At 45.9% G+C, this 26,429-nt stretch overlaps 1 protein-coding gene across 7 annotated transcripts in view; it reads left to right on the forward strand.

The window, feature by feature from the left end:
* Positions 1 to 298: 298 nt before the first annotated feature.
* NSUN3 (NOP2/Sun RNA methyltransferase 3) overlaps positions 299 to 26,429 on the forward strand; it is a 187,202-nt gene continuing 161,071 nt past the window's right edge. For 6 of the 7 annotated variants that reach the window (XM_058555636.1, XM_058555638.1, XM_058555634.1 and 3 more), the window contains exons 1-5: positions 299 to 430; positions 1,317 to 1,426; positions 10,501 to 10,844; positions 23,332 to 23,486; positions 24,202 to 24,323. In XM_058555636.1, the coding sequence (XP_058411619.1) occupies positions 314 to 430; positions 1,317 to 1,426; positions 10,501 to 10,844; positions 23,332 to 23,486; positions 24,202 to 24,323 (848 nt within the window). In that variant the 5' untranslated portion in view covers positions 299 to 313. Of the gene's footprint in view, positions 431 to 1,316; positions 1,427 to 10,500; positions 10,845 to 23,331; positions 23,487 to 24,201; positions 24,324 to 24,925; positions 25,591 to 26,429 lie in introns of those variants that run through there. The other variant, XM_058555633.1, reaches the window with a different exon arrangement.

The following is a 26,429-nucleotide window of genomic DNA, read 5'->3' on the forward strand; positions in this document are numbered from 1 at the left end:
GTGACGAGTTTCGCCTCTGAGGATTTTTAGAAACAACAACGATACGACAAGACCTGAGAGTGACAACGATACGCCTGCTCTCCAGAGCGCTAGGCACACGGCAGCCAGGCGCTCCAGCGCCAGGCCGGCCGCTCAGGCCCCGCCCCCGCCCCCGCCCCCAGCCGCGCCCCGCGCCGGGAGTAGGCACCGCCTCCTCCAGCCGGCCGCAGAAGAAACTTCGCTCGTGCCTCTCGCGGAACCTAGGCCTCTGGCAAGATTTTGAGAACACAGGGAGCGCAGTGTCTCGCGAGACGTTGAACAGGAAACGTGAGGGATGAAAGCTGCTTCCGGCGGAACTCGGAAGCCCGTCTGTTTTGCTTCCTGGAGTTTTCGGTGCTGCGTGGTGTGCAACTCGCGTCTGGCGTGTCCCAGCGGGATGGTGTTGACCCGAGTAAGGACCGGGCCGGGGGCGTCCTGACCGAGCCGGTTATCGTGCGCCGCCGGGGCGGCGGGAGGTGCGGGCAGTCGAGGTTCTGCGGTTCCTCCCGCGGACCCGCCGCGCCTCTGGAGGGCTTGGTGACCCGGCAGAGGGCGCGGAGACGCGGATGAGGGGGCGGGGACAGCGGCGCAGGGCGTCCGCGGGACACGGGGTTTTTCTCTGAATAAGCTTGGTTCGGAGTAGTTTTACACTTACGAGGAGTCCCAAGGTGCAGACTCCGTGTGCTTTCCACCCAGTTGCCGGGTGTGAGCCGGTTCCGCCGTGGACGCTGGCGGCCGCCCCGACCCGGCTCCGCCGTGGGCCGGGTCACCTCTCATAGGAGGGTCGTGACGCGGTCCGTCCGTGCCGGAGCCGCCCCGCGCGTGCACTGTCTGGACGTGTCCCTTTCGTGGGGGCCGCCGGGGCCCGGGTCACCTCTCGTAGGAGGGTCGTGACGCGGTCCGTCCGTGCCGGAGCCGCCCCGCGCGTGCACTGTCTGGACGTGTCCCTTTCGTGGGGGCCGCCGGGGCCCGGGTCATCTCTCGTAGGAGGGTCGTGACGCGGTCCGTCCGTGCCGGAGCCGCCCCGCGCGTGCACTGTCTGGACGTGTCCCTTTCGTGGGGGCCGCCGGGGCCCGGGTCATCTCTCGTAGGAGGGTCGTGACGCGGTCCGTCCGTGCCGGAGCCGCCCCGCGCGTGCACTGTCTGGACGTGTCCCCGTCGTGGGGGCCGCCGGGGCCCGGGTCATCTCTCGTAGGAGGGTCGTGACGCCGTCGGTCCGTGCCGGAGCCGCATGGGCACCGACTGGACGTGTCCCCGTCGTGGGGGCCGCCGCGTCAGCCGCTGTTTTTCGCCCGCAGCTGCGAGCGGGGCCTGGGCGGAGCGTGGCGAAGCGCGTGTGCGGGGTCGTGCTGGACCATTTCGACGCGCAGTACTTCCGGGAGCTCGGGGCCGCCTGGGCGGCCGCCAGGTCAGTGTGACCGGACCCGGGGCGGAGCGGGGGACGGGAGGGAGGACGGGAGACCCCTGGTGACGGGGCGCCTGCTCTCGGCCTTGGAACAGGAGTGCCCGCCGGTGTGACCGAGTTGGTTACACTGCAGCGGAAACGTTTGGAAGCAGACTTGGGAGGGTATCCGACCGGTGTCTGAGATTCGGAAGGTCACAGCAGAGTCTTACAGCCCAAAGTCGTGCACTTGGTGCCCGCGTCCTTTCCCCGTGTGCGTGGCTGTGTTGTGGACACGGGCGTGCGCACGCGCAGTCTCCAGACGCCTCGTGGGAGACGGACGTGGACGTGTGACGCGCAGGGAGGTCTGAGTGCCGAGTCTGCGGGGTCGGAAGTCCCCGAGTTCTCGCCTGCGGCGCCCCCGCGTCGTGGCCGCCCGTGGGTGTGGGTGGGCGTGCGCCCGGTTCCCCGGGGAGGCGCGGGGAGGCCCGGGGTGCCCGCAGAGACCCAGTCTCGGTGACAGGCGCTGCCCGGCGAGGGCACAGGCGTGGAGGCTGCGATGAGAGTGCTCGTGGAGCTCGGGGCGTCGCGTGTCTGGAGACGGACGGTCGCTGGTTCGTCTCTGGTGGCAGCGCCGTGGGAGTTGCTTCTTGACAAGGCACAACTGGAGCGTTTTCTACAAAGGCATTAAGTCTTTACAGATAAAGATAGTCAAGTCCGAGGTGGTGGTTCTGAGATAACTTTAGGACTAATTAAGCTGTCTTAAACACTTGTAAATATCGTAATATGAAGTTTATAGTTGTATTTATTTTTCAACTGGACTTGCAAATGGTGTTTCCTGTCACAGAGGAAAGGAGAGAGAGAGGAATGACGTGCGGCGGACGCGGGAGGTCTCAGGGTGCGCATGGCCGCCCCTGGGCCCCGGGCAGCCGTGGGCTCGCCTCCGCCTCAGGAGGTGGCCCGGGGACTGCAGCCCGCTCCCTCTCGGGTTGGGGACCCTTGCCGACCGTCCCCCGGCCTCTCAGCGGTGCGGCCGGGCGCGTGGATGGCGGAAGGAGAAGGACGTCCCGAGGTGTCCTATGCGCAGACTCGGTGGTCATCTGGCTGCTTGTGCCCAGGGGGAGTGAGTTCTCTGTTTACTGTGCTCAGACAGGCGTGTAAATTGTTATTGGATCCTAAACAGAGTGAGTCGTGATCTCAAGGCCATTCACTTAGTTGTGCGTTCTGCTTCATCTACCGTTTGTTGGGTTTTCATCGTTGTTTGTTTTGCATAAACGTGCTAAATTTGCCATAGGCAAAAGAAAGGCTTTCTCAGCATAGAAAGTAGTCTGAGCATGGAAGATGGCGTGCAGAAATAAGAACAGAAATATTTTTGTTTTTTAGCTGTTTATTTGCGAGATGTCGTGCTTGCAGAGTATCTTCTCTCAGGGAAAGGCGAGTGCAGCTTTGTTCTTGCTGGAAAGGAGTTTACTTAGTGGTGTTAGTTCCCTGTGTAGTGGGGAGGGTTTAGATTTGCTTTAGTTGAGCTGGTTTGTGACAGCCCTTCCTGCGCTCCCCCTGGAGCGTCCCTGTCAAGTTGGCTCTGCCCTGTCCTGGATGCGCCCACGCGGTGTGCTGCCTCGCTCGCTGCTCTCGGGCGTGCGGTACCCCCCAAGCTTTGGTCCTATGTTTCCCGGTGTTTTTTGGAAACTTCACTTCGCTTCCTGCTCGCCAACTTAAAAGCGTATTCCTGCTTTTCCTTGCAAGCCTGTGTTGCCGTTTGCTGCTTCGTCTCAGATGAAGGCGCCCGTCCTCTCCCCTCTTGTTACACCTTCCCCGCCTTTGTAGTGAAGAAGCAGCCTTGCTCAGATCAGGTCTGGCCTGTGCCCTCAGCTCCTTGGGTGTGCTGCCTGCGAGTGTCTCTGTTCGCGGAGGGGCTTGGGCCGCAGGGGAACGTGCTTTGTGGTGGGGGCTGTGGGCCACCGCATCAGCTCGACCTCCGACCTCCGGAGGGGGTGGAGACTAGAGTTCAGTCACGTGGGCAGCCGTCGCGTGACTGAGCCCCGTAGAGTCCAGACCCCAGGCTCTGGCGCTCCTCCCTGGCCGGCAGTGCCCCGAGCATCGCACGTGGCTGCAGGGAGGAGTTACCCACGTCCGGGATTCCCCTGGAGGGGACCGGGTGCTCCGGGCCTCGAACATTCCTGCACTCTCCGCCACACGTCTTTCCCTTTGACCGATGTTAGCCTGTGTCTTTTCCCTGTAATAATAAACTGTAACTGTAACCAGGAGTGTGGTGGTGAGTGCTGTGTGTCCTGCTAGTTACTAACCAAACCTGAGAGTATTCTGGGGGACCGGAACGTAGAGTTGGTGTCAGAAGGGAGAGTGGTCCTGGGAACTCCCAACTGTGTCCTGCTCCACACTGCTACCCTGCCCCCATCAAAATCGAGGTGCCCTCCAAATGCTGTGGCCTCTTCCTGCGACGTTTCTTAATTTGGATCTCCTTATCCCCACTGTTACTATTTAGTTAGGCTTTTATTGTTGTTTACTTGGCATATTGCAGCAGTCTCCCACCTTTAGTATTTATTTGTTTGCTTATTTTTAGCAGCCGCTCTTATGGCACTATATGCCAGGCAATGTTCTAATCATTTTATAAATAATAACATAGTCCTTTGTACAGTCCTCTGAGGTATTCTTATTCCATTTTACAGATAGGAAGGCTGAGGCATACGGAGGTGAAGTAACTTGCCCAGTGATGCCCAGCTCACATGGAGGAGCCTGGGGAGTTTGTTGTAGCCACTCTGTCCTACTGCCACGTTCCGCGTGTCCTCCTGGAGGACAAGCCTCCTTTGCTTCCCGCCATCTGCAGTGTCGTGGCTATGCAAGCTCCTTCGTCCCTCTGGGGCTGGCTTTGCTGTTCCCTCTGGGGGAATGGCCCTCTCCTGTTCCCTCTGTAAGTGGTGCGAGTGTGGGTTCAGATCCCCCCGCATCTTGCAGTGTGCCTAGGTAAGTGCTTCGCTGTCCCCATCTGTAAAAGGGGAAAATAGTACCTATTTCATAAAATCATTTGGGAAGATGAAAGAAATTTATATATATTCAAAGTGCTTAGAATATTGTTGGACAAACAGTAATTCCTCGATACATGTTCACTGATATTAGCGAGTTCTCTGTCCTGCTGTCCCATGTACCTTTGGCAAAATTAGTTCTGCTCTTTGTGTTTCCGTTGCGTTTTGTTGATACAGCTGTTGTAATTCTTTCAAGGTTGTATCGTCATTATTTACTAAGTTGCTGTCTCTTCCTTGACAGGGGAGGGTCTTGAAGAACCCATACCTTAAGACTTGGCCAGGGGCGGGCCCCGTGGCTTTAGGGGTTAAGTGCGTGTGCTCTGCTACTGGTGGCCCGGGTTGGGATCCCGGGCCTGCACCGATGCACCGCTTGTCCTGCCATGCTGAGGCGGTGTCCCACGTACAGCAACTAGAAGGATGTGCAACTATGACATACAACTATCTACTGGGGGTAGAAAAAGGGGGAAAAAAGAAAGGAGGAGGATTGGCGATAGGTATTAGCTTAGTACCGGTCTTCCTCAGCAAAAAGCGGAGGATTAGCATGGATGTTAGCTCAGGGCTGATCTTCCTCACCAAAAAAAAAAAAAAGACTTGGCCAAGTCATCTGCTTTGAGGCAGTGTTTATATACCAGGCACTGTGCAAAGCCCTGGGGATACAGAGATGGATTCTTATATTCTGTCCTCAAATATATAAGGGGAGGATTAATTGGAAATCTTTATGAACTTGGAAAATTTTGTGTGCACTTTGTAGAAAGAAAAAAAAAGCCCCAGTTAAGTCTGGCCTGTCTATGTTTTTATTAGGACAGTCTTGTCACTAATGTAGAGTTCACATAGTTCACTGTAGAGGGAAGAAATACTACATCACCAGATTTCATTCCCAACCTCTGTGAAGGGGCGGAGTGGGCTGGGGTTGGGAAAAAGCAGAAGTGAACTGGGATTTAGATTTCGATTTTGTCGTTTATGTTGGCTTTACACACATTTTAACCTTAATCTGCGCAAATGCCTGTGAAGTAGTAGCTTTTGGCCCCTTTTAAACTCAGAGGTCAGGAAGATTGCCCAGAGTCTTAGTTTAGGACTGGTGCCTTGACCTTTTTCCTCCAGCTCTGAGCTGCTGCCAGGCTCTGGAGGCTGGGCCTAGAGGGCATGCCCCCCGCTCCTGGTGGGAGGGCCCACTGTGTGCAATATTCTCAGCCTTTACCAGAAGCACGAACTTTCAATCCCTGTCTGAGGCCCTGTGGATAACAGATATGGACATAGATTGCCCTGTGGGAGACCAGCAGGAAACAGTGCCGAGGAAGAGTAGGAGGCCGTCAGCTCACTGTTAGAATCTCTGAAGAATCACAATAAAATGGCTCGAACACATCGCCTGAAGCACTTCCGTGAATTGATTTATTCTGTTTCTAAACCAGACATTCACAATGATTGAATGAGCGCCCTCTAGGGGGTAATAATAGCAGTAAAACAAAAAAGAGTTCTGGTGTTTTGACTGTGAAAATTTAATTGGTTTTGTCGTCTTCAGGGTTATGCCAGTTGTAAGTAAGTAAGAAATAAGTAAATAGTAAGAAAAGAACAGAATCACAGAAAAGTTGAATAAAAATCGTATCAAATAACATTGTCCAAATAATACCTTATGCAGTTTTTGGGGGATGTGCGGGCACAGGCAAGCTGCAGCAGTCAGCTTCCAGGTGCTCAGCTTCACGTAGCCGCCTTCAGGAAATGGCTCTGCTCCCCTTCTGCTCTCCCAGCCTGCCCTCCCGTGATCGTCTTTCTCTGGTTTACGCAGAGGATGCGCTTTCACCCTCCAGACCCTTCACCTGCCTCCAGGGTGTCGTAGCCTCCACAGGCCGGAGGCTATTGGGGTGTCACTGTGAGGGCCTAGAGAGTAGACGACCAGCGACTGCTGGGTTCTGTGACAGGTCGGAGGGTTTCCAGAGTTTGTTGCAGCAAAAGTAAAGGAGCTCCACCTGAGTTGTCAGTTAACAGATGCTTTAGGATATTTTTGAAAATAGGTCATTAAGTGATTTGGGAATAGAACTCAGAAAGAATTCTTTAAAGAGGGAGACATTGCTGTAACAAAATGTATTGAATTCTCATCCACTTATTTAAGTGAAGGTGTATCTCAGCCCTTATAAAAACATAAAGTAGGAATAAAATTGACGTCACACCCTGACTCATTATAGCACCAGGTAATATCCATCCCATTCATTCAGATGAAGAAAAAGCTCATTTCATTGAGATCCATTTCTTATCAGGTTTTCCTTTTCATGTTTAATGATTATCAAATCTATAATGTTACTTTGATCAATTTTGTGCTAATAATTTTATTGATAACTGAATGTAGAAGTTACCATTTTAACACTTAGACATATAAGGCCACAGTGAAAACAGATTTAGTATGTGCACATGTGTGATTGTGTGGCAGAGAAGTGTGATGCGGTAATAAAAAGACTTCAAGCACAAAGGTATATTAGGATAAAGTTATGTGGGGCATAGATCGTAGATAAGAGGGCGAGAAACAGTGAATTTCCCACCTCTTCGAGAAGAGTTAGTCCATGAGTCTAAATGGACAGTGATGGGTTTCAAAATCACTCTGGTATTTAGGTTCCACCAGATACATTTCAAAAAGTGGTATAATTTATATTTTAAAATGTCAGTTTTTACAGTATGCTGGAAATTACATCCTTAAACATACGGCGATGATTTTGGTGTCAACTTAAAATGTGCCAGAGGGTATACAGTTTTTTTGAAATGGTGTCAGTGGATGTGCTAGCCACGCACATGTGGGTCGCTGGCCTTGCGGGTCCCAGTTCTGCTGGCCGCTGGTGTCCTTGAGCTGGCCTCGGAGGCCCAAGTGGAGCAGCTTCAGACTCCTCGTGCATCAGGAGGGGGCCTCCAGGTGGCTCCTGCCAGTGTCGTCTTGAGTCTTCTGAGTACACTTCCTGTCCTGTCTGCTGGGCTGCTTGCCGGTCCAGCAGAGCTTTGGACTTGAGTGGCCTCTGGCCTGCCAGGCCCAGGGCATCATCCCACCAGGGCAAGCCCTGGAGATTGTGTGTGTGTGTGGGGGTGCTTAGCTGAGACCCATGTGAATACACAGCTTTGCTTTCTCAGGGCTGGGAAGCACCTGAACAGCCTTAGCAGTCCCTTCATTGAGTTGGTCCTGTGGCAGCGGGTCCTCAGGGCAGAGTGTGTCAAGCTAGTCCCTTTGTTAGAGTCATCATTAGAGTAGGGCTTCTTCAGGGAGCCCAGGGCCACTGGCACTAGGTGAGGGTGAGGGTGGGGGTGGAAATTCTCTCCGCTTCAGGCTGTATACCACTAGTGCTGCAGTAACAGGGTCCCACACTCCTGTTGGACCCTAGAGCCAGCTGGATCTTGAATCAGGAACTTCTGTTTAATAGTGATGTGACTTTGGTAAGTTGCCAAATCTCCAAAAGTCTGTTACCTAACCTCTCAAGTAGGGGTAATAGCTGCCCCTCACGCTGGTTGTGATGGTTAAATGAGGTAAGCATAGAAAGTGTGTGTGGTAAACATCCGATCAGTAATTACTATTATTATTATTATTATCAGGATGAGGCGGAGTGGGGGATTGGGTGGTGGATGGAAAGGCTTCCCTGGGAGATAAAGCCTAAACCACCCCCTAAGCAGAGAGAGGCGAGTTGCCCTGAGACAGATGGTGGAGGAGGAGAGGGGCACTTCCTGCGGAGACTGGTGAAGGCTGAGGAGAGCTTGTTCCAGGAAATGCATGTAGTTCACTGGGGCTGGCTGTAGATTAGGAGGCATGAGGAAATTTATGTTCTGAGCAAGACCTTCTTTTATCTAGTTGTTAAAGAATGAGAGAGACTGATTTCTGAAGATTCCTTCCTCATTCTGCTGTAAGTGCATGTTTTTAAATAATGAGGCTCTCCCCCTAGAGTCTTTCAGTGCCTTCCCACCACTTAAGAGATTAAATTTAAAACTTTGTCATATTGTGCTCGACCCGTGTAATCTGCCGCCAGCCACAGCAGACTGCTTTAATTCCCCACGGCGCTGTCCCTTCTCACCCTCTGCCTCCGCCTGGAGCTTCCTTCCTCATGGCCCCTCTGGCTAATTCCTCATCCTTGGAGATTTAACACATTGGGTAAACACAGAAATAAGTGGTGTTCCTAAACTAACAGTCTCTTTATACAGTAAGGTCAGAAGGAAATGTGTAAGATGAATGACCCTTACTAAGGGCTGTGAAAGGAAGCGTGAACGAATGGAGAAGCGCATTGTGTCAGGGTTGGACAGATGGAGTACAGTAAGGATGCCAATTCTCCCCACATTTAGTACAACCCTAGTCAAGGTAACTATCTATCTATACAAATACTTTATAAATTATTTTTAACTGTCCAGCTTATTCTCAAGTTCATCTGAAAGAATGCACATTCTACAATAGCTTTGGAAATTCTGAAGGAAAAAAAAAGAGAAGAATGGAGATTTGCTCTGTCAGATATTAACTAGTCGAAAGTGTCCTACCCTTTGTTAGCTAAGGGGTGGACACGTGGTGGAAGCCAGGCTGCTTCATCCTGTATTAATTGGGTTATGTTTCTGACCATTATTTCTCTATTATTACATGAGTCAAAACCCTGGATAGATTTTCATCCAGTTTGGAGGGTAAGATTGGGAGGGATGGACGTAAGATTCACAACAGTGGCACTCACAGATTTCTCTTTGGGGTCTGTTTGACTGCTGTGGGTCCCAAAGTGTAGTCCTGGGACCACAGCATCAGTATCAGCCGAGAATGTGCTGGAAATGCAAGTTCTCAGGCCCCGCCTCAGACCTACTGAATCAGAAACGGCTAGAGTAGGCCCAGCAGTCTTACAGACGCTTGAGACGCAGGAAAGTCTGCCAAGCACACTCTTGAAGAAAGAGGCTGTCATCCTGGCTCCAGAAGAGCGGAAGCGGACACCCTGGGCTCCTGTGACGCGCCATCACAGGCAGAGGCAGTGACGGGAGGAAGCGGTGGCGCGTGTGCACCCTGGCGGAGGGTCACACGGCACCCTTGGACTCGTGGATGTCACACTCAACCCAGCGCCCTCACACAGGCAGCTCCAGGGGAGCAGCGGCTGGAGTTTGTATGATGGACCGTGGTTAGTGGGGCTGCCAGATAACTCGGGTGGAAATGTCGGCTCGTAAATAAATGAAGTGTTTCCTGCTGTATCATCCATCGGTGATGTGAGCTTGTGTTTGTCAGGAGATCTAACTGGTGGACCGAGTAAAGAGTCCGGAGGGTCGGTCTGGTCTGCCAGGGGTGGGGAGCCTGCACCATCCGTCCGTAAGTAATTGTGAACCATCCTCGGCCTCGTGTCTTCTGAGCCGCTGATCGCCCCCTTACTCTGCTACTGTAGGTTCCCTGTCGTCAGCTTCCATACTTTCATCTTCATGAGAGGAAGCTTGAACACGCACTCCTTTAAACACCTTTAATGAGAGTACTTTCCCCTCCAATATTAGTAGTCTCAGGTTTTAAATTTTAAATTTGTCTCTAAGAAAAACACTTCTTTGTGTGAAGCGTGATAGACTGAAATCTATTCTGATGGATTTAGAGGTGTGTGGAGGTAGGCCTTTTTTTTTGGCAAGATATTCTGCAGGGAGAGCCTAGGTGAGGCAAATGGGGCATCCTTTCCAGTGCAGCATTTAAGTGGCCCCTGAAACTTGATAATCAAGATAAATAATATTTATAATATTTTAATGGCCACAATTGATACAAAAGAAGAATCCCACAATGAACAAAATATCAAAGTTTTTGATAAAGACAGGATCATGACAGTGCTAGGCTGAGCTATATTGGAGCCTGAGGCAAAAGGAAAAGTCAGTGATGTGACCCTGGCCCTGGAAGTCACAGGTGAGTGAAGTGTAAAACTAGGACCACATCCATTCCATGAGGGTATACAGTTCATTGGTGTGTGTGGTATTAATATTCCTGTGTTGTGTGTCTAGGGATGTACTAACATCTCCATTGTGCTGGACCACATCCACTCCATGAGGATATACAATTGCATCGGTGTGTGTGGTATTAATATTCCTTTGTTCTGTTTCTCTGTCTAGGGATGTACTGACATCTCCATCGTGCTGGCAATATGCTGTTCTTCTTAACCGATTCAATTATCCTTTTGACCTGGAAGAGGACTTACATTTGAAGGGCTATCGCACCATCCTCCAAAGATCTTTACCCCACTGTCCTGAATCATTGAAGTGTTACCTCAGCAGCACTCCGGGCAGGATGCCTTCAGAAAGACACCAAGTTGGAAACCTAAAGAAATACTACCTCCTGAATGCTGCGTCTCTTCTCCCAGTACTGGCTCTGGAACCAAAGGATGGAGAGAAGGTTCTGGATCTGTGTGCTGCTCCCGGAGGCAAGTCGATTGCCCTGCTGCAGTGTGCGTACCCAGGTAGTGTGCTTTCCTTCAGTAATCCACAGTGTTACAAATGCTTTTAAAGTATGCAGGAGAGAAATGTGAGGTTGAGTTTGCAGACTCTGAAAGCCTGGAAACCACGACAGTGTGGAGAAGGATGGAAGTTCTAGTTGAAGCAATCAGTGTAAATAACCTTTTTTTCAGCTACTTAATTCTAGCAGGTAGTTGGGAAGAAAACTGCAACATTTTGTGAACACAAATCTGTCAGATAATATGAATCCTAATAAGCCAGTGACAGATTTTCTAATTTTATTGCTACTTTTGCACTTGAGAGTCTTGTGTTGATATCCTCGTGATACTTTGCAACAAAAACATATACATATAACATCATTTTTTGTATCGATGGACCATAAGGTTGTAGGGCAGTTCTGTCCAATACAAATATGGTGTGAAGTACATATATAATTTTTGTGAAGTACGTATATAATTTAAAATTTTTGAGTAGTCTCAAAAAAAATAGAGGTGAAATTAATTTTAATAATACATTATAACCCCATAATCCAAAATATTATTTCAACATGTAATCAAAATAAAAATTATTAATGAGATATTTTGCAGTCTCTTGTTCTTACCAAATTTTCAAAATTGGTGTGTATTTTATGCTTACAGCACATTTCAGTTTGGAGCTCATAGCCACATGTGGCAAGTGGATATAGTATTGGACAGTGCACTTCTAAAAGATTTAAAAAGTTCTTCTGAAGTGACTTATCGTTATCATTATTATTAGTACAATGTGCATTTTTATAAGTATTTATTAAGGGTCATGAGTCTCAACATTCATCTTGAATTCTTTTCTTTCTTTTTTTTGTGAGGGAAATCAGCCCTGAGCTAACATCCATGCCAATCCTCTTTTTGCTGAGGAAGACTGGCCCTGAGCTAACATCCGTGCCCATCTTCCTCCACTTTGTGTGGGATGCCGCCACAGCGTGGTCTGACAAGCGGTGCGTCAGTGCGTGCCAGGGATCCAAACCTGGGCCGCCAGCAGCGGAGTGCGTGCACTTAAATGCTACGCCATGGGACTGGCCTCGAATTATTTTCTTAATGAGACTGTGGGACTTTTTTAAATTACTTCGAGTTTCCCTGGATGAATATGACTCATGGCTCCGTGAGACAGGGTTCAGCATCAGTTCTGTCTGAGTTAGGGTTAGGGTTAGGGTTAGGGTTAGGGTTTGTTTTTATAAATACAAATGCTGTTGTTCACATAGATAAGAAGATGGAAACGGTGAGAACTGTGTTAGGGTAGTTTCACTAGTTCTTTAAACTCCTCACTTCCACACCGAATCACGTAGATGTCCTTCCTTAAGCGTCGTCGTAATGATCACTGGGTGAGCGCTCTTCGGGCCCAGTTTTGGTTTTGTGAAAGGCGGAGGACTGGACACCATCTCAGTTACAAAGGCCACATCTCCTAGTTGTTAGGCTTGTCCACTTTCTCAGCCTCGGCACCGATGTGTGGACCTGCCCTATTGGGTGCGTTGGAGGTTTCTGCACCTCGGCTCAATTTGCTGTGACGAGCTTCTGGACGGGGGAAGCGTTCTCCCTGTTTGTAAAGTTGGGGAAGGGCCATTGTGAAAGGAGACACCCTGTGACCCCCTGACCAGAGCTGTCCTTGGGAAGTTGATGACCTGAAATTGATTCTTCTGGGACTGTCCACACCGGCTTCTACCTTAGAAAGTTGTTACGTGTCCCTGGGGCATGCACATCCCAGTCTGAAGACTGCTAACGTGTGTCTTCCTTTGAGAGCATTGCCTGTTGAAATAGATTACAAAAACTTCTACAAGGACTGTGAGTCCGGTTGTCTAGGCCTTGGTGCAAATGTATCATTAACTGTGTATTCAGGAGAAAACATATTATGTGTCTAGAATTGTGGTTAAAATTCTGTTGTTGAAGCTTGCTGTGCTTTTTATGTAGGAAATCACAAAAAAAGGGATTATTTTTTAAGGTTATTATTTGTATAATTTGAGCTGAAGTTTTATGGAATTGCGTTATCAGGAGCATTTGTTTTTACTTTCACTCTTTCTTTGTTCTTTGACAGTGTTCTTGTTTTGGCTGCTACATCAATTTTAAAAACAGAATTTTTAGTATTGTAAAAGATAAAAATGTCAAATTTGGGCACCATTTTGAAGAGAGGGCATTTTAATCCTAAATTATCCTCATTGGTAGACTATAAATATTTTACATGCTTATGGTAGGAAAGGCGATTGGATTAGGAATCTGAAGGCATACTGATGTACTTTAGGAGTTTGAGGTGGAGAAGAATCTTCTTGTTCTTACATCAAGGGCAATGAACTAAGGCAGGATTCCAAGTAAAGGAGCTTTTCACCCACGTAGGACTAATGATGATGGTTTACTGAGAAGTACGGATGTCTTCATGCTGATGCCAAAGCCCAGATTAGGTTAGTTTCAGTGCTTGAATTTGGAATGCAGAAGCAATGCTAAGAAAAGCCTTTATAAGCAAAACTTAAAATAATGGCTGCACTACATGTGCCATTTATACACCAAATTTGTTTAGATCAGTTCTGCCCTTTATTCTGGGCCAAGAGGCTTACAGCTTTAAATGATTAAAAAGCTCTTATTTTAGGATGATTAAAAACGTTAGTCTACTTCTCTTTTGGTCCAGGTGCTCCCACCTGTTAGCACAGTGATGGATTGTCTGTCATTTTTTTGTTTTATTTTTGTCAACACAGCCGTTGTAATGTCCTGGTCTTGTCCTGGTCTCGAAAAAGAGCCAACAATGCTGATTCTAGATGAGAAAGATTAACGTACTAAGAATGACCCAGCGTGGTGGAGTGGCTTGATCAGCTTTCTTTTTTTAATGTTTCAGGTGTATAACATTATAATTCGACATTTCTGTACTCTACAAAGTGCTCACCCTTCTAAGTCTAGTTACCATCCATCACCCTACAGTTGACCCTCTTCATGACTTCTGCCTACCCCCAACCCCCCTTCCCTCTGGTAACCACCAAGCTGTTCTCTATATCTGTGAGTTTGATTTTCTTTTGTTTTGTTTGTTTGTTTTTTAGATTCCACGTGAGTGAAATTGTATGGTATTTGTGTTTCTCTGACTTATTTCACTTAGCATGATACCCTCAAGATTTATCTATGCTGTTGCAAATGGCAAGAATTAATTCTTTTTCATGGCTGAGTAATATTGCATTGTGTGTATATGTATATATGTACCACATCTTCTTTATCCATTCATCCATTGATGGACACTTAGGTTGTTTCCATATCTTGGCTATTGCAAATAATGCTGCAGTGAATATAGGGGTGCATATATCTTTTCGAATTAGTGTTTTCGTGTTCTTTGGATAAATACCCAGAAGTGGAATAGCTAGATCATATGGTAATTCTTTTTGATTTTTTGAGAAGCCTCCATACTGTTTTCTGTAGTGGCTACACCAATTTACATTTCCACCAACAGTGCACAAGGGTTCCTTTTTCTTCACGTCTTCGCCAACACTTGTTGTCTTTTTGATAACAGCTGTTCTGACAGGTGTGAGGTTATATCTCCTTGTGGTTTTGATTTGCATTTCCCTGATTAGTGATGTTAGCTGTCTTTTCATGTACCTGTTGGCCATTTGTATGTCTTCTTTGAAAAAATGTCTATTTGGGTCTTCTGCTCTTTCTTTTTTTTTTGGTGAGGAAGATTGGCCCTGAGCTAACATCTGTTGCCAATCTTCCTCTCTTCACTTGAGGAAGATTGTTGCTGAGCTAACATCTGTGCCAGTCTTCCTCTGCTTTATATATGAGACACCACCGCAGCATGGCTTGATGAGCAGTGCGTAGGTCTGTGCCTGGGATCCGAACCCACGAACCCCCGGCCTCCGAAGCAGAGCACATGAACTTGACGCCACTGGGCTGGCCCCTCTCTGCCTATTTTTTCATTGAGCTGTTTGTTTTTTGTTGTTGAGTGATAGGAGTTCTTTATATATTTTGGATGTATGATTTACAAGTATCTTCTCCTAGTCCACAGGTTGCCCTTTCATTTTGTTGATGGTTTCCTTTGCTGAGCAGAAGCTTTTTAGTTTGATGTAGTCCCACTTGTTTATTTTTGCTTTTGTTTCCCTCATCTTTGGAGTCAGATCCACAAAAACATCGTAAGACTGATGTCAGGGAGCTTATTGCCTATGTTTTCTTCTAAAAGTTTCACGGTTCAGGTCTTACATTCAAGTCTAATCCATGTTGAGTTAATTTTTGTATATGGTGTAAGATAGGGGTCCAGTTTCATTTTTTTGCATGTGGCTGTCCAGTTTTCCCAACACTGTTTATTTTTTTTTTGTGTGTGAGGAGGATGGGCCCTGAGCTAACATCTGCCAATATTCCTCTTTTTTGCTGAGGAAGACTGGCCCTGGGCTAACATCCGTGCCCACCTTCTTCCACTTTATATGGGACGCAGCCACAGCATGGCTTGACAAGTGGTGCATCGTTGCACGCCCAGGATCTGAACTGGCGAAGCCTGGGCCACCGAAGTGGAGCGCACGCACTTAACCGCTTGTGCCACCGGTCCGGCCCCCCAACACTGTTTATTGAAGAGACTTTCCTTTTTCCATTGTATGTTCTTGGCTCCTTTGTCATAAATTAATTGTCCATAGATGTGTCGGTTTATTTCTGGGCGCTCAGTTCTGTTCCATTGATTTGTGTGTCTGTTTTTGTGCCAGTACTGTGCTGTTTTGATTACTGTAGATTTGTTGTAGTAGTGTTTCAAGTCTGGGAGTGTGATGCCTCCAGTTCTGTTCTTCTTTCTCAAGATTGCTTTGACTATTCAGGATCTTTTGTGGTTCCACACACATTTTATTTATTTATTTGTTATTTTTTTTGTGTGTGTGAGGAAGATCAGCCCTGAGCTAACATCCATGCTAATCCTCCTCTTTTTGCTGAGGAAGACCGGCTCTGAGCTAACATCTATTGCCAGTCCTCCTCCTTTTTTTCACCAAAGCCCCAGTAGATAGTTGTATGTCATAGTTGAACATCCTTCTAGTTGCTGTATGTGGGATGCGGCCTCAGCATGGCAGGAGAAGCGGTGCATCGGTGTGCGGCCAGGATCCGAACCCGGGCCACCAGTAGTGGAGCACGCGCACTTAACCGCTAAGCCACGGGGCCGGCCCCCACACACATTTTAGAATTATTTGTTCTAGATCTGAGAAATGTGCCACTGGAATTTTGATGTGGATTGCATTGAATCTATAGATTGCTTTAGATAGCATGGACATTTTAACAATATTAATTCTTCCAATCCATGAGCACAGAATATCTCTCCATTGTTTATTTGTGTCATCTTTGGTTTCTTTCATCAAGGTCTTGTAGTTGTCAGTGAACGGGTCTTGCATCTTCTTGGTTAAATTTATTCCTAGGTATTTTATTCTTTTTGGTGCAATTGTAAATGAGATTGTTTTCTTAATTTCTTTTTCTGATAGTTCATTATTAGTGTAGAGAAATGCCACAGATTTCTCTATATTGATTTTGTGTCCTGTGACTTGACTGAGTGCATTTATTAGTTCTCACGGTTTTTTGGTGGAGTCTTTCGGGTTGATCAGCTTTCTTGCTGAGGGCTCTGTCCCTCCAGGCATGAACTTCTCTGTGCTGTCAGTAATCCCTTGTTGACATTTAATTAGCCTTTGGTGGTGGAAAAGATCAGAAAGACCCCTTTCTTGCCTGAGTTGCTTTTGTCTTCCTTCCTTCCCCTCACGCCTCCAGGCCTTTGGACCACCTACAGGTACCACTTTCTCCTTCTCTTCCTGGGAATTCCTTTCCATTCTTTAGGTTTTCACTCAGGAATCAACTTTCCTGGATAGCCTTCCCAGACCTCTGTGCATCAGGAGCCCTTCCCTTTTGTCATATAAAAACAGTGACCATTTTGGAACACCTTGTATGTGCCAAGGTCTGTGTTCATCACATTGCACATATCTGTTTTTCACACATTTTTAGTAGTCTCTGCTCGCTGTCTTATGTTGTGTTTCCATATAATCATCTTTCTGAAGAACCCAGTGTTACTGTCACTGGTGTACAGGATCTTATTTAACTCTGCAACCCTATTAGTTGGGCATTATTATCCCCGTTTTAAAGATGAGACTGAGACACAAGTTAACTGAATTGCCCTAGGTAGGTGGCAGAGAAAACTCAGGTTTTCGGTCACGTGCTCTTGACTCTGTTCTGCAGGCTTCCGGTTTAGGCAGCTGCTGACTTGTCTGGCTACCTCCCTTAGACAGCTTACTGAGGGTGGGGGCAGGCCCGCACTTACCTTTGTGTCAGCAGCTGCTAGGGCTGTGCCCCGCCCGTAACAGATGTTTAGTAATCCAGGACCTTGAAGTGATCTGCTCTCAAATGTATTTAATCTGTTGTCAGTTTGTTGCTACCATTTTGTTCTTCTGTGAGTTTGTAACATTGCTTCCAGGTAACTTGAAGAACCTTACTATTAGCCGTCATACACTTTTAGTGTATGGACAGTGTCATTACTCCAATTTTTACACTGAGAGGGACGTATAAAACAATCGTAATTATGGCTTATGGCTCCAAGGAATAATTAGCAGAACCGAAAATAGGCAGACTTGTTTTTTTCTAAGTTAGGTGTACCAAAATAAAGTAATGAATGAAACTACCAGTTTTAGTTCCTTTCCATGGACCAAAGGCTGTCATCTACAGATGTAAAGCCTCAATGACTTTTTCAGGAATTTGTTAAATTCACCCTTTTCCTGCTTAGATGAAAAAATATCAAGATTTGGTTTATTTTTGACAATTTTAGCATGAAATTAATTCTACCTCAATATAGTAAGTCTTAGTATATATATGAAACTTGGATTGTGATGCTTTATATTGCATATTTTTAAAAGTTTAACCAATCTAAAACTATTTCAAATAAAATCTACATCTAGGCCAAACAACAATATAGTGTAAAGCTATATTTCAACTGCGATTTATTTTAAAATGCTAAATTGAGAATATTGACTAAAGCTATAATTTAATGAAAAGCTGCCCTGGTTTTCAGTTTTAGGGACTTAAATCTTCTTTATTGTAGTGCTGTGTCTCCATCATCAGCCACATTTAGTGAGCACAGGCTCTGTGCAGGGCACTGGGTGGTCAGCGTGGAGCTGGGAGGGATGTAGACATAGCCAAGATGTCTGTGTCCTGTCGTGTGACCAGCTGGGTACCCTTATCCACCTCCTGCTGAGACCCCTAAAACATGTAGGATATAATATTAAAGGAGAAGAAAATCTTTTTAAATGCATCAGTGGTCTCCAAGAACTCAGTGGTCAAAATCTAAGAGAGAGTGGGAACTTAGAAGGTAAATTGAGCCCCGAAGCCGGCTTTTCACTTGGGAGCGTTTGCTAAACTTGCATGTTGATTTTCATTACTTCATGGAAATGTGGGTTAGAAGACAAAGCTAGAGCCTCCCCAGTGGAGCAGATTGAAGGCTGGCTTACATGAAGCTGAGATGCTGAATGCTAATCCTCCCTCTAGGCTTCCCCAGGAAGAGACTGTCCTCCCCTTGGGCTGAGAGGAGCGCTGTCCGTCTGCAGCTTTGTGCTGGGGAGGAGTGGGCGTGCTCTCTGAAATTCGTGACACAGACAAGCCAGTGCAGACGTTACAGTGAAGTTGCAGAGCACGAAGATAAGGAGAAGATCGTCACAGCAGCCAGAGAGGACAGTTCACCATCAGGGACAACAGTTAGACTGAGAGTTGACTTGAGAATTCAGTGGAAACCGGCATTCAGAGGAATGATGTTTTCAGTGTGCTGAGGAAAGATGACTCAGTCCAGAAATACATTCACCAAAATGTCCCTGAAGAGTAAAAGTGAAGTGGACCTTTTTTTCAGACAGAGAGAGGGTATAAGTTGGTCACCAACAATTCTGAAGGATGTGCTTCAGAAAAAGGAAAGCCATCCCAATGGAAGAGAGAAGATGCAATAAGAAATGAAGAGCAAAGAAGGCAGGAAATATGTGGGAAAATCTAACACACATTGACCGTAGAAACCAGTGATGATCATGTTTGTGCATTTAAAAATGTGAGTCCAAATATGACCCAGATGTGCAATAACAGTAGCATCTAATTTGGGAGGGAGTGTTAGAAGGTTCTTGTATGTTTTAGGAAAAACAGTGAAGATTGACTTAATTTAGATTTTTCTTTTTCATATGCATGTTAAAATCTTTAAGGTTACCATAAAAGAATAGAAATAGAATATAAAATACTTAAACCAGAAAAAGGAGAACTGGAATGACAGATAATGAAGACATGGTTCTTTCCCTTGAGTCTTAGTGTCTGGTAGGCAGTGGCGGAGACAAGTGCGACTGCGGGGCGTCTGGGCTGGGTTTATGCCCCAGCACAGATGTCTTTGGTTTCACTTTCCCTTCCACCCTCACCTCAAGGCTTGAGTTGCTTGAATTGTTTCCAGAACGGAGAAAGCCCAGCAAAGGCCCATGCCATTCCTGCGGTGTCTGCTCCTGGTGCCACTGCTGCCACAGAGTGAGGAGCTCCAGGTGGGTGCCAGCTGGCCAGCGTCGCCACAGCTGAGTGCTTGCTCTGCGCGGCTTCCTTAGCACTTGCCTGGAGGGCAGGTAACACAGACCTGGAGTGTGTGGAGTCATCAGCTCTTGGAAGGGCCTTTGACCAGCGAGCGGTGGGAGACAGGAAGGTGCCAGCAGGCTGTCTGTGCTTCCCTCCCTGCTCCGATGACCCCCACCATCTCTTCAAGTCGCAGTGACTTCAGATTGTGGACGTGCCCTGAGACACTGAGGAAAGCTGCAGCCAGCTTGATCACACCCTCCGTATGGGTGCTCCTTCCTTGTGTGATTTACTTCCTTTTTTCTCGCACTCCTGCTTCCCGTGATTGCACTCGCTCTGTAACGTAAACCTTTGTCTTAGACTGTTTTCTGGCGATTTCAGGCTAAGACAAGAGCTGTTAGACACCTATCCATAAGCTGCATTAGCGAATCTTCCAACAGCCACCCGAAGTAAACGTGTAACCTAAATAAAGAAGAGTATACCTCCTGAGCAATTGCAACTTTATCATGATTTTCTACTTCTTCGCCCCCTAACAAAATTGATGCCATCTCCTGAGCTCGGTCCTTACAGAAACGTGGAGCCTGGGTAGTAGGAGAGGTGAGCCGTGCGCATCAACACCTCTCGTGTGAGATGACGTGGGGAGGACCGAAGGAGAGGTGTGCTGGTTGAGAAATGGGCCCGTCAGTCACGGTTGCTGGAGCACAGAGTATGCGGTGAAGCAGTGGGAGGTTGAGTGGAAGGGTTGTCTTAAGGTCTCACTATTACAGACCTTGAATTAAAGGCTAGGTGTTTGAATTTTGTTTAGTGGGTGATGGGAAGTCATTAACAGTTTTTAACAGTGGAGTGACAATCAGAGACAGCAGCAATGTATGTATAGATATACATCGATATATGGATGTATGTATATACACATACAGTTGTACGTACATACATGTATTTGAGCAAAGGGTTTACAAAAATTTTTCCCCATCTGCATTAGAATTTTACCTTCAGTTAGTTCTCTAGCTTTGTTTCCTCAGTTACCTGACAGAGGTGACTGTTTCTAGGCAACATTGCTTATGATAAAAATGACCCTCACTGGTAAAATGCATGTGCACTGGGAGAAGGAATAAGCCCTAGAGAGCTGATAAACCCTCCAGACCATGCTTGGGGCCTTCCTGAGTGCAATGAAGCCCTGTAATTGAGCATGTCCTTTGAGCGTCCACCCTGGACGCTGTGCCTCTGGAGTTGTTAGAAGAGGTGTTGGCTCCTGTGGGACATGAGGCTTTTAAGCCAGGACAGCTCCTGCACCTGCCCAGTGTGAGTCCCATCTTCCGGTACCTGAGTTACCACCTGTGTCGGCTGCCACAGAGCCTTCCATGAAAGAGGAATGTCTCACCCTGCCTGCTGGGCAGGCTAAGGTTCCTGTTCTGTGTAGGATGATGACAGATGGGGCTGCGTGAATGTTTAGCTTGAAAAGACCACCTTAAAACCAAAAAACAGAGAAATTATAAAAGTGATATGATTGACTATAAAAAAATTGTGAAACTTATGTATTAAAAAAGATACTACAAATAAATTCAGGAGACAGTTTAGGAAACATGTTTGGAAATCAGATGGCAGATAAAGGGTTAATATCTATACTATGGAAATACATCTTACCTTAATAAGAAAAATATAAATAGTGCAATAGGAAAACAAGGGCAAAGGTTAAGAATAGGCAGTTGTCAAAAAAGCAAAACTTAATAACAAGTAGATGAAGAGATGCTCCATTGTGCTAGAAATGAAGGATTGTGCTACAACATCGCATCCCATGTGCCACTAATAACACTTACTTCTGTGGAAGTTTGGTGGAGACTTTTAATAAATTCTTATTAAAACTAAGAATTTCCCTACCCAAACCTCACCGTTCCTCTGGTAATGTCCCGTAGTAATAGAAGCACCTGTGAAAGGGCAGCTGCATAAAGATGCTCAGTGAATGCTGTCGTCGGTAACCACGGTGTGAACGCCCAGCGTTGGTGATGGTTGAGCAGAGGACAACACGTCTGCTCCATGTACTGTTTATGTCTGTACCAGTCCACTGGGTGCTATTTCCTTTGAAGTATTGGCATATGTGGAGAGGGAGGAGGCAGAGAACTGTGTAAGTAGAGTCCTGGGTATAGATAATGATATAAGCATATATACATCACGTTCTTAATACAGCTTTCTTTTGATGGGATAGTTGGGCAGTTGGTGAAGGGGGTAGATGAAGAATGAGGTGAAAAAATGATACTATAAAAATAGTATACAATTCCATTTATATTAAGTTTATGTGTGGCTGTATGCATAAAGAGATATGGTATGATTATCAAAATGTTAAATGGTGGTTATCTGAAGACAGTGGGTTTCAGGTAATTTTTGATATTCTTTATACTTTTATGCATTTAAAAAAAATGCTTGTATTTAGATATGTATTATATATTATATATAATTTTTATTATTGGATAATAAGGATATAAATATTTATAAATAATAACTATTTAAATAAAGGAAAAACAAGACAAGTATTTATGAGGGAGTGAGCCTTTGGCTAAGTGCCTTCTCTGCTGAGAAGTCGTGTGGCTGGTGAGTGAGAGCAGGTCGACTGTGAATGGGGGGTCTGGACTTCCTGCTCTGTGAATCGGGGCAAATTCCTTAACTTGTGTTGGCCTGAGTTTCCTTATCAGTAAAATAGAAATAACAATAAAGGTATCTACCTGATAGCTTTCCAAGGATTGAGTGTGTTACTACATGTAAAGTCTTAGAACTATGTCTGGCATATAATAAGGACTCAAGAATTGTTAGTAATTATTATAAACATTTGTTGGTACTGCTTTTGCTGTACTATGTTAGATATGTTACTAAAGGCTCACATTTAATCTTAGCAACCACTTTGTAAGGTAGCTAGTGTAGGGGAGGTAAAATTTCTCCTCTGTCTTAGGGTTTCCAGCTGGGACTGACATAAAACAGAGTAACAGGAGTAAAGCATACAAATTTTATTTAACAAAATTTTACGTGTACGTGGAAGTCACCTCAGGAAAATGAAGACCCAAAGAAGTGGCTAGGCCTAAGTGCTTATATTACTGGGTTGAACAAAGAGTGCCAGTTGTGGACAAGGAACTAAAATATGTGGAAGAAGAAAGGAAGAGTTATTTTTAACAAGGTCTGTTTGTACAGATTTCTCTTGGCCTTGACTCCCCGTCTCTAGAGGTCAGATTATTTCTTTCCTCTGGAATGGGGAGAGTAGCTTTTGCACGGGAGTTCATCTCCTGCTTTCCGGAGGAGAAAGGAAGGTCAAAATGCCCTTCCTGCGTCTGCTGTTATTCAAGTGCCTTTAACTCTAAATAATCAATGTGCCAAAGCAGCATATTTTGGAGTGGTGTGCCCTGACCCCCTTCACTAGGTACAATCCCTGTTTTACACACAAGGAAACCGAGACTCCTGAGGAGAGCTCAGTAACTTCCCCAAGTCTCACAGCTCATAATTAGAGCTGTGCCTTTCTTACCTTAGAGCCAGTAGCACTTGACATGCTTTTTTCCACATACCACACACCTTCCTTTATTTAAAATGATGGTGTTCTGTCCTGGAAGGAGCTTTATATTTGATTGAATATATCATTTACTCTTAAGAGTTTTAGGGGAGAACTGTGTCTGAGGTATTGGTTGTATGGCATGTCTTTAGGAATCTGTAATTCTCTAAAGGTTTTCACCTCCAAATTTAATTTGAATGAGTAGAGGCTGAGAGCTTCTGAGAGGCTGTGCAGGCGTGACTATTGTAGATGTTTTATGTTGTGTGTGTGTGTGTGTATATTTCTGTTTTTAAAGCATAAGATAATTGTAATGTTTACCTGTGAGCCCTATTTCTGCATAATTATCATGAGCTGATTTCTTTTGAAATTTATTTAATGAAAAGTGGAAATTTAACTATTTCATTGCATTCACTGTAAAACTTTTTAATCTTTTTTATTTAGGTTATCTTCATTGCAATGAATGCGATGGGCTGAGATTGAGGTGGCTGAGGCAGACGTTAGAATCTTTCATCCCGCAGCCTCTGGTGAATGTAATTAAAGTGTCTGAGTTGGATGGCAGAGAAGTGGGAGACGCCCAGCCTGAAACTTTTGACAAGGTACTTTCATTACGTTGGGACATGCCGACGGCTCCCGGTAATACCACTGAGAGGTTGCTCTGTCGTCCTTTTCCATCTGCCTCCAGACGTAGCCTGATACCACTTCTCAGCCCCCTGGGGGTTGTGAGAATGTGAGCATGGAAGCAGTTTTCATCTGATGGTCAGCGTGGTTCAGAGAAGGCGGTCACATTGGGGTTGGGGATTATAGAATGTTTTTTATTTCTAGGTACCTCTTAGGTAACTCAGGAAAAGATCAGACATGATTTGGGTCAGTACACAAACGTGTGCACTGTATTCTTTAATCTGGTAGCATTTCATATCAGAATGTGACAGGTAAAGAGAGAGCATGTCAGTAAACCGAAATTGAAATATTCTTAAAAAAAACTGCTGAGAATTCAGAAATATAGTAATGTCTGTTTAAAATGAGTAACTTTTGTACAAGTGTTGCTGTAGTTGTCAAGAATATGGAATATTAGTAGACTTAGTAGACTTTCAGTCCTGCCATTTGCCGTCCCCCCAAAAACCCCACTACTGACAGTGCACAGGAAGCTTTTCTGAACAATGTTAGTGAAGAAATGTCAGATAGAAGAATTTACCATGGTGTATTTTCGGTTATTTGCTATTTTTTGTCGTGGTTTTACATAGTTTCCCTACATACTTGGTGTCTGAGAATCTATTTCCAGTGCATATTTGCATTGTGTGTCTTTTTTCTCAGGTGTTAGTGGATGCTCCATGTTCAAATGATCGAAGTTGGTTGTTCTCTTCTGAATCTCAGAAGGCAGCCTGCAGGATAAGCCAAAGGAGGAATCTGCCTGTTCTACAGATAGAACTCTTGAGGTGAGGGCTCCCAATACAGAAGTTTACTTTGGTTTCTGATGTGATTTAAATAGGCGTGACAAAGCATGACACGGGGAAACCCCCAGATGGGCGGTTTCCTGTGTTGGTGTCAGTCATTATTCTTCCAAAGACTGCACCCAGAAAATTCTCAGTCTTTTCCCTTCCAGCTCTCATGCTGTCATGTCCCAACTGTCCCCCACCCCCGCCCCTGACTGAAATGTAGTTTTGCTGTGCGTTGTCCTGTAAAGGACACGAAGGACCTCACAGTGGTTTGAAGTTGTTTGGTTCTCGGGACCATTCCAGGCCTGGGTCGTCACCTGTTCTTTCACCAGAGTTTGAGCAGCCCATGTAAGAGCAGCTTTGGACCAGGATGCATTTTTTCATAATGGACACATTGCTCTGGACAAGTCAGCCTCCTGGGAAGTCGTAGTTTGCTGTTAGCACTTATCTCCCCTCTAAGAATTTTCCAGAAGAGCGTGACCACAAGAGATACTTGTTTTCCTTCAGAACAGAGGCATTTTGGGACATCCTGTCCTGGTTTCAAAAGAGATTTCTACTTGTATCCTCCTCCTGAGTAATTCCTGTTGTTCATTGCTGAACAGAAATTCTCTGAGCTGTTTCAAGTCTAGTCCAAGGATACCTTATCTCTCTCTGCCGCTTATATGTGGAGCGAGAGCACGCGGCGGTTTATGCCCTGCCGAGTCCGTTCTTTACTTCGCCTCTGACTGTGCACAGCGAGTGTATGCTGTCGCCTGCGTCTCACAACCGTCCTGGTATGTAGTCTCGTCCTTGTTCCAGGTCGTGTATCAGCTCAGCACGGCGATGCGAGGTCGCACCTCCCAGTGGGCCTTTCATCTGCTGCCACCCTGGGATAGTTGAGAATTCTGTGCCACCCTCCCTCCTGCCTCCTGGGCTGTTGGCTTGGGATCCTGGCTGAGCCAGCGCTGTCTGGTTTCTCGCCTGAGCTTTCTCACTCTGGCTCCTTAGTCAGTTATTCCTGCCCCAAGCCTCGCTGTTCCCGCACCTCCCGCCTTAGAGTAGATGCTGCATCTTAGGAGGGCGTAGCACTGTGACTCCAGTGTCTTCTAGACTGTAAGCAGCCAGGCTGCTCTCCTAGGAAGCCTCTGTTCACTTCTTTTTCTTCCTATTCATACAAGCTTCCCGTGTTTTACATTCCATGTGCTACTTTTCTTCCCGTTTGTCTCAATTCGTTGTAATCGTCTTCTGTTCCCTTTACTCTTCCAAACCTGTGCTTATTAAAGTTACTAAACTGATAGTAAATTGATAAATACTAAATTAATAGTATTTTGAAAATATACTTTATTATACAACTATTACATGGAAACATTTTCATTGTAAAAAATTCGAATAATACAAATGCAGAAGGCCCCCTTGGCCACAGACCCACCCGAAGGCCAGCTTTCTTCACAAAGTCAACTCTTGGACTTAAGTGGGTATATATTCTTCCCAACTTTTTCTATAGCTTTTCTTACAACTATATATACATAGAGAAATACATTCAAAATAACTGCTATCACTGTGTATATATTGCTCTGTAACTTGCTCTTTTTTGTACTTCATATGTCTTTTTTTTTTCTTTCCTTTTTTTTTTTTTTTTTGCTGAGGAAGATTTGCCCTGAGCTAATATCTGCTGCCAGTCTTCCTCTGTTTTGTATGTGAGCTGCACCAGAGCATGGCCACTGATTGACGAGTGGTGTAGGTCCTCGCCGGGGAACCGAACCTGGGCCGCTGAAGCAGAGCACGTCGAACTTAACCACGAGGCCACTGGGGCTGGCACTGTACTTAATATTTCTTAAAGTCTTTTCCTTGTAGACCTACTGTTTGTTTTCTTCAAGTTCTGTGAAATATTCAGTACTGTAGGTTTATCATATTCTATTTAATCCTCTATTTTTGGATATTTACATTATTTCTTTTTTTTTTTACTTTTACAAACTATTCTTTTATTTGTCTCATTGGACACACATACTGACGTTTTTCTTGATTAGACTGAATTGTCCTCTAAATGGCTGCACCGGTCTGCACTGTTGCATTTGACTTTGTTGACTGTTTGCTCCGTCTTAAAATATTCTCTTCCCTTGATTTCTG

Source organism: Diceros bicornis, chromosome 15 (genome assembly GCF_020826845.1).
Source record: "Diceros bicornis minor isolate mBicDic1 chromosome 15, mDicBic1.mat.cur, whole genome shotgun sequence".
NCBI classification, from domain to species: Eukaryota; Metazoa; Chordata; class Mammalia; order Perissodactyla; family Rhinocerotidae; genus Diceros; species Diceros bicornis.